General features: G+C 33.3%; 1 protein-coding gene and 1 pseudogene across 1 annotated transcript in view; both read right to left on the bottom strand.

Moving 5' to 3' along the window:
* The window catches only part of LOC105627433 (forkhead box protein J1-A-like), a 3,182-nt gene extending 2,570 nt beyond the window's left edge, over positions 1–612 (bottom strand). Inside the window, exon 1 of the mRNA XM_012208716.1 lies at positions 342–612. Coding sequence (XP_012064106.1) covers positions 342–612 — 271 coding nt within the window. The remainder of the gene's footprint in view (positions 1–341) is intronic.
* A 3,698-nt stretch (positions 613–4,310) lies between these two features.
* LOC105627611 lies at positions 4,311–6,789 on the bottom strand (annotated as a pseudogene).
* Between the last annotated feature and the right edge of the window lie 2,224 nt (positions 6,790–9,013).

The raw sequence follows: 9,013 nt of genomic DNA, 5'->3' as shown, positions 1-9,013 counted from the left end.
GCAAAGAGAAAAAAACAAAAGATAAAAAACAAGAAATAGGAAACAAAGAGCACATTGTAGAACAGGCTTAAAAGATTTGTGACTTCAGAAGCGAGAAAATACACGACATAGAAATGTATTTTAAAAACACTTACAAAAGAATTGATTTTGAAAATATATATAAACAAAGAAATTGAGATAGTGATGGTAAGCGAATAGAAATTTTACATTTTACAACAATTGATAAATTACGAAAATAGAAGATTTAAACTTCAAAATAATTTTTTATGATTTTTGAAATCCAATTGTATAAATAATAATCAAAACTGCGATTATCCCTTTCTGAATTAAATCCTTAATACCTAATTCGGCCTTGATCAAGGGCGACAACTTCTTTGGGGGTTGGCGGATGATCGGCGGCGGCGACGGTGAACAGGGTGGTGTCGGCAGACCGGATGCGCTAGTAATATCCAGTGACTGCAACCAGGAGAGACTTGTCAACTCGGCCTCGACTCCATCGTAGTCGTCTGTGCTGTCCATGCTGCTGCTATCCATTATGGTGGCGGTGGTAGCAGCAGTGACAGACGAGCTATCCTCCGTCGATACTTCAACTTCTACTAGATCGATCCTCATTTTTATCGTCTTTCATTACCCGCACCAGCTTGCCAGCGCGATAAGCGCCTGTTAAAAACAATGGTTCTTCGTTGCAGTTAATTTTTCCTACAAGGTGCGTTCCTCGCGTTTTAGAGAATCGTCGAAGGTTCCAATAGACTAACAGTAATTGAATTATTCAAGTTAAATTTTGTAAATTATAAGCGACGAACGATTTTGTTCAGGAAACAATGACACGTTGTTGAACTTTTCTGTCCACTCGCAGGCTTTTAGATATCACAATATGGAGAAAAATTAAAATTCCGATTGTATTGCTTTCAGAATTGTTCACGCGTTACTTGGAACTCATGATTCACTAATTTATGGAAATGTCTTCTGACGTCATGAGAAATAACAACCGCGCGTTTGATGTTTGTAAAACTTCCCCTTTTCTTTTTTATTTTATCTTACGTACTATAGTATTATATACGTAAATATAGAGAGCATTTTGTTGGAATTCACACATATTTCCCCGCACTCTTTAGGAGGCAAACGGCATCAATAATGCGTCACTCGTTAATGCTCGTTCGAAGAAAGGCACAACATTGATCACAATCTTAGAGCGAGGAATTTGCATTAAAAAAAAAGGAGATTATAAAAATCACGATATCATGCTCAAAAACTAAAATTAGTTCACGCTATTCCCGATAAAGACGAGGTATGCGCGTATATATGACAAGCATTTAACGACGACGGACTGCGAGAGAGTGGCGTGCACACGGCATGGTCGGGCGAGTTCGACTGGTGGTAGCAAAGGGGTGGAACGCACTTGGCTGGCTAGCTACCTGCTTACCAGCGACCTGACAGAGACACCCCAGTGCGCGCGTGTGTGACAGGTGCTAGATTCCCTCTCGCACAGGTGGACCATGTACACGCGTCGCTGGCCAGACCCACCAACTCTCTTTCTCTAATACTTTCCTTTTTTTCGACCCTTCCCTATAACTGAAATCAACGAAGAAACTCGTAATCCCGTTCATGGTGATTGGCGAATATGAATATGAGTGGCGACGCTGAAATATTTCAGATCGCAAATGACGTATGCAGATAAGACAGTTACATTAATTAAGATATTTGTCAGTTACATAATGCATATTTCAGCAATATGGTGTCTTATTGAGTCCTTCTTTCCAAACATTTGAAATATAAAGATCCGAATTATTCCAAATATTATTCGAAACTGGAAAAACATGAAAATCTTAAAAATTTTTTAAATTGAAATTTTTAAAATGAATGCTTGAACATTTAGAAAATTTGTCCTTCAATGTATTTAAATCTTAAATATATACAAAATCTTACAAACAAAATTGTTATCGAAAATTGTTATATTAGTAAGTAAAATAGATTTGATAAGTTTTGAACTTACTACACTAATTCTAAATTTTCATAAACTAACCTTTTTTTGTAAAAAAAATATATTCTTAATAATTAAATAAGTATATTACATGGCTCTAATGAATATAAATATGATTAATATAATAAATTTTGAAATATGTTAATATATTTACGTCTAACTTTAATCTAACTACATAAATACATTGTAAATAGTTCTTTTATTATTATTAACGCAAGAATATATAAATTTATTTCAATAGAAGATAATCACTACTTATGTGTATGTATTTATATCCATAACGAGCCGTTTTACTTTTTAATAGCATACAATTTAATAGCATGAAAAAATGTCCATCGTAAATCTCTTAAAAAATAATTATCTAAAAACAGAATTACAGTTTTTATTATATTTTGTCATAATTTTAATTCCTCGATAAAAATTGTTTTATATATGCACGAATATACATATATAATTATACATAAACATACATAAACGTTCATACAAATTATACATAAAATATGTCTATATTCATCCATATTTTCTTCTTTTTTAATATAAAATTATTGTTAGTATATATATATATAAAATAAAAAATAATTTTAGTATAATAAAAATAATAATAATATGAGAAAACATCAAAAAGAATGATAGGATAATTGCTTCGCATATAATATATTGCTTCTTATAAAAAAAATCAAGTTTGGAGGAATGTAAAAAGTTGCTCATATAAATAATTATGCAATAATTTTTTATATAATTATAGTAGATATATATAGAACTTTGAACTTTCAATATTGTCAGTATTAGACGAAATTTCTTTTATGCTATTAAAAAATTAAACGACTTGCCATATACTTTTGAAAAAATTTATATATTTTCTCTGTTTTTTAAGATTTTTCAGATTTTCCAAATGTTCTATCTATAGATACAATGAACGAAGGCGGTATATACGCGCACTTGGTTCTGTCAGTGTTATGTAGGCGGGGGTGAACGCAGTTCGCCCACTCGTCTTGGTACAGGTGCCTCCATTGATCGAATCGAGGGAGGCAGCGACCACCAGTTACGATAAAGCCGGCGAACGAGAGGGGTAAAAGCCACGGCTATTCGACCGAGACGAGAGCATGGCGGATTTACCCCGGACATCATCATTGGTCGACGTCCATGCGGGATCGTTAGCATGAGATTTGTCAGCCTACTGACTCAACAAAGACGTGGAACAGTTGCGTACGATACGTACACGTAAACGTTTTTGGACGTTTTACAGACAATTGATCCTTTTCCAGGAGCAGAAAGAAAAATATCACGAAAAAACATGTTTTTGTAATAAAACAACAATTTTAAGAAGACAAACGCTTCCAAAAATGTGTGCGACGAAAGAGATCTTTAATTGAAAATGTCTAGATAAAATTGAAAATTTCTAAATCAACTTATATATAATTATATGCATTTTAATTTGACAATTTTTATTGTTTTACTCATTGTTTTATAATAGAATAGAGTGAGTCAATGTAGTACCAGTGATCGGATAGCTGAAATAGATTATAGCTAATTATGGATGGCTTAATAGATTATAACCAATATACGGACTCCGGTATAATTGCCCTTCGATCACAATTATCAAATTAGTATGGGAAACATTAATATAAATTGATAGTTAATGATAAAAGATAACTAATTGATCTTTATTAAATAATATTTTATTTTTGTCAAAAATTATAAAAACCGTTTATTACTTTGCAAGATTACGAACATTGAATCATTTATTTGTGCTGTTCAGCCATTGATACACTGACACACTTTATTATTTATTTAAATATTTCAATTAATAATTGTTATAAGTGGGTTCAAATAATTCGGTTAAAATTGAAATGAGTTTAAATAAATCGGTTAAAATTGAAAGGAGAGTGAAAGTCCGAAGGGATTAAATTCTAGAGCAAATCATACAAATCTTTACGCACTCAGCAAACGAGAATGAATTAAAATGGATTGAAATTTGTTTTATCCGAATGCGTATTTTAAATAGCGAATACTTTTTTTTTGGATTTAATTGAATTCAATTGGATTCAATTAGATGCAATTGGATTGAAAAACTGCATTTCCTATTTAAAATTTTGAATTGAACCGTATTCACAATTATGTTATTGTGCACAGGAAAAGCTAACATTATTTTTAGATTGAAAGACACCAAGATATGCTCCAAGATTACAATTCCTATAAAAATGTATTCAGGATTGAAAAGCGTTCATTTTAACATTCATAAAGACACATTCAAAAAAAATATTTCTGAAAATCTGAAACCATTTCAATTCATTTCAATCCATTCTCGTTTGCTGGGCAGAGACAAATCTCAGAAAATAAGAGATTCCGAAATAGAGAATCCGAAAAGAATTTGTACGGACGCCATCGCTGAGGACTTCCCATTGTCGGTTACATTATTGTCAGTGGAAGTATCTGTTTCGATCAATAATCTGCTGGAAACATCCGTCTGCCTTGCCGAGTTACCCAGCTGACTGGCCACCTCGTTGAAGGTGGTGGTAGCGGAGTAGCAGCCAGTATCAGCAACCGGCAGTAGCAAGCACCTGCCGAGTTCCCTCCCCGTAGTCCCCGTATTATGCTCGCAAACGCGCGACCGTCAAACCGTGAGTCACTACCATCGTTGCATGTTAACGTTTACCTGCCCGCGCTAAAGCTCTATATTAAAGAGCTTTAGTCCGCACGCGCCCACCACGCTCTCGCAAAGTGATGTATTACATGCAACAACGTAACATTATGCGCCGCGCAAAAAGAGACATAATGAGACTAGCATAGCGTACAGTACTATCTGCGTTCGAATCGATTGCGGACACATTATTACAAGACGATCCATTTTGATGACGCTCTTCGCACTGGATTACATTCCGATTATAGTCGAAATGACGTGAATACAAGTCGATGAATACTGGGCGAAGGAAAAACGCGGACACGATGTGTAGGAATAGATTATATAGCGTATGCATGCTCTCGTTGTGATCCGTCGTTTTACAATAATACTATCAACGATTCGCCTATCTTTTTTAGACTTTTTTTTATTTTTTGGAAATCAATTCTATATAAATATTCGATTCGAAATGTATGAAGGATTTTCTCGTGGTTGATTTTGCAAATCAAAGGAAGCGATACAACTGCATGAAATGCAGACGAAGAATATATGACGCAATTGTCTCTTCTTAAGAAATATGAGGGGTCAGTTGCGGCGGTGTACTCCTGTCGCTCCTGAGAATGTAGCGGATCGCGATAAAAATGATGTGGACGTATTTCAGTGGGCAATTTAAAAGACCGGATAATACGCCGGAGGTTACGGATATAGACTCCGACGTGGACGCAAGCCAGAGTTCCGGGAGGGCGGAGGCGCTCGCGCATAAAATATTCAAGAGAATTGATTCCGATGGCGAATAGCAGCAGCAGCAGTAGCAGACATCTACACCGCGACTATTCATGGCGATAATGACGTCTGCAAAACCATGAAATCCTTACGCTTCGATGTCTCTCTCAGCATAAATGATTATAGAAAAGAAAAGAAAAACCAACTTCTCCTCTTACTTCGTCTTTATGTTGTTTTCGATAATAGATTTTTTAAATAATACTGAAAGTATATTTTCTAATGGCAACATTTTTTTTAAATTGATTTGAATTTTTCAAAATTGCGTTGATATATATAATTCAAGATATTATAGAAAGATTGAGTAATGTAATTAAAAAAAAAAAGACTATTAATATATTTTGGGTACACAAGAGGGTATTAAAAAATAAAAAGGAAGAATTAAGAAGAATTATATGTTTATCTCTATATATTTCAAGTGCTCTCATATCCATCTACAAACTCTCGTTTTTATTATTATTATGATATTCTACTTGGAGTTTCTCTTTTCTAATTCTTCCTATTTATTCTTCTACCCTTTTGCATTCCAAATTATATTATTTTAATTGTTTTTTCTTGATCATATTACTAAAGTTTTCTATAACCTTATCTCTCTATTAGTCATTTTAATTTTAAAAAATTCAAATCAATTTTTTAAAGTGTCATTAAGAAATATAATATTGTTATACTCTTAATATTGTTTATTGGTAATACTCTTAATATTGTTTTTAAAAATGTTTCTCCGAAACTTCTTCTCAGTTTCTATGTTAGGTTTTGAAATTAAGGTTTCGTGTGCCGACCTAAAGTTAGACTTCAATTTCAATCGTGCACTTTTTCGTGGTGTAATTTGCGCACTAGATTCTATAGCAATCTTATGTTTTCAGCAATTTGAAAAGACAAAATAAAAACTATATACTCACCAAACTCACCCCCAATTCGAATTTACACTTCGCGACACTGACTGATTGAAGAAAATTCTCAAGCGGCAAATAATCCTCGTATCATTTGGAGATATTGTTCATAGATTATTTCAATCTATTTCCATTCGAAGTAAATATTTGATACTGCACACGATCCTTGCATTATCTTAAAATTTGAAATACGATGATACACTATTTGTTAATATCATCACGCGCGCGCGATAAATTATCAGAAGCTAATTAAATGTTCTTATTCGATTAACTTCAATTCAATGTCGACGTTCAGCGAGCTCATTTTTTCCTTTTGCAAGAATCCGAGATCGTTTTATCAAATTGATTGTTAGTCACGGTAGTTCTATCCGAACTAACGACTGCCATTGAAGAGCACTGGCACCATCAACCACCATAGCACCATTCTACCGCCATCTTCTTACCTGTACAAACGATACCACTACGACAGGTATAGCAGGTGCGCGTGCACGATCGCCAGGGTTATCGATTACAGTCATTACTTATTTCAAAGGTTCATTCTCGCGTGAAAAATGCGACGAGATAGCTTGAGCAGAATAAGTTTAAATATAACAATTTGCAAGGATTGCAGGAAGCAGTCCTCTCTATCCTATCACCTTCGCGTGAAACAAGTTTCGTCGCGAAAGAAAGATTCGAAGCAGCAAATTATCGAATTGTAATCTTTTCTTCTCTGCATTCTCAATTGATATATCTGATAAAAATTATATCGTGTCCTGCGATATTATTTTTTAAATTAAGTAATGGAATTCATAATGAAAAATTAAGTTTCGAATATTCTATACTATAGTTTATGAAGTTGAAAATATCAAGAGCAATCAAATGTTATGATGAATCTAAGACTGATGCATTATGGATCATATCATTATAACTTTATGAATCTGAGATTGTGTGTGTGTGTGTGTGTGTGTGTGTGACATTTACATTTTTGTGAACGTAATTTATGGATGTAATTAAAATTAAGCGTGGAGTCTAGTAATTTTATCTTTGTGATATTTAATCTTTTATTATATATAGTATCAGGCTGCTCCTCGCCCTAATGAACTGCAATGTTCACGAAACACTGACATTCTAAGAATTGGATGGATTTGAAGGAGATAATCCGTGAAACACATAATTTCTGTATAGAAAGTATGGAAGCCTCAAGCGTCTATAATCTTTTATTATATTTAATTAAATTTGTATGTAAATCATGACTAAAAAAATTTTGTAAAGTTAAAACCAATTCTGCTTAATTTTTAATGTACCCAACATTAAATACAATCAATAGGTTTTTTTGTTATGAACTCATCTTTGGCCGTTTATTTCATTTGATTGTTATATTGTCTTTTCTTATTTTTTTTTCTAATTGTTTATATTACACCAGAATATTTTACAGAAAAATTTAATCAGATACAGAAGAAGAGAACACGATTGGCAAAGACTCTAACGTTCGCACAACGGCGAAATTGCACCTGGACCCGCAGTTTTTAAAATCTGCCGGTAGACGAACCGCCACGTGCAAGATAAGAGGGACAATTAGTCGTAAAAGGAATCAGTAAGGCGTGAAAACTTGGCGAAGTAAGGGGAGTTTAGCGAGAAGAGAGAACTGCGAGTGTCGATGATTTATTTCCATTACATTATAGCACTCCTAATATTTGATACTCGTATTTAAATCTGTCCTAAGAAAATCCTCAAAAAATGGCCAATGCGGATGTATCCTCGATATCATCTTGACGACTAGTCTGCCGAGTCAACTCCTACGATGTTCCTTATGAAAGATTATGGAAATCAGGACTTTTAGACAAGAAACAGTTATACGTTTGTACAGAATGGACTGTAATTCGTGAATGAAAAAGAAAGCGATTATTTATGTAAAGATCGGAAAAGATGTAAAATATTTCTTTTTGAAGAATTCTTCGGATTTTCTGAAAGTCCAAAATTTTTGTTGCTCTTAAAAATCGATTTGCACGTAAAAAAAAACTAACTTTTGATTTTTGATTGACGTCATTTTATTATTTTTCACTTCTCTCCTTTTCCCAGGTTCATGTTCTCTACAAACATTCACAAATGAAAATATCTTTCAGGATCATTCAGAGTCGAGATATGCACACTGCACTTTTTTATAGTGCATTAAACGCTAATAATTTAGAACTTAATAATGAATATATCTATCAAATTTTTTATATATTAAAGCTAATTCAATATACGTACCAAAATCTACAAAATTCCAATAGATTTTTTTCAAAAAAATTCCTAAAAGCGGCTTTCAAAGAGATCCCTTAATAAGAGAATTTTAAGTAGATTTAATCGGTGAGAAAAGTAAATGTTATCCTTATAGACATGCGCAAATAGAACTAACAATAAATAACAATAAAGTCAGAAGGTGTTTTGTATATAAAAATGTAATATTTTTTTTCAATTTATCTTTACATAAAAAATCAATTCTTTTTGTACCACGAATTACAGTCCACTGTACAGATACAAATACAAGTTCATATACACATATATCCGCATAAATATGTGCATACATACATGCATATGCATGATCCGCTAGAAATTCTAATATATAAATATAAATATTTCATTGAATAAGTCGCGTTATTGCGCGAATTACATGAACCGAAGGAAACGCTGTCAGAATGTGATGTATACCTACGATTGTATTGTGTATGAGCGCACGCGCGCGCACGCACGTGTATGTTTAAGAGTCAGAGGAAGAGAAGG

The sequence above is a fragment of the Atta cephalotes genome, assembly GCF_000143395.1.
Source record: "Atta cephalotes unplaced genomic scaffold scaffold00009, whole genome shotgun sequence".
NCBI classification, from domain to species: domain Eukaryota; kingdom Metazoa; phylum Arthropoda; class Insecta; order Hymenoptera; family Formicidae; genus Atta; species Atta cephalotes.
This window is presented reverse-complemented; position numbering and strand designations above follow the sequence as displayed.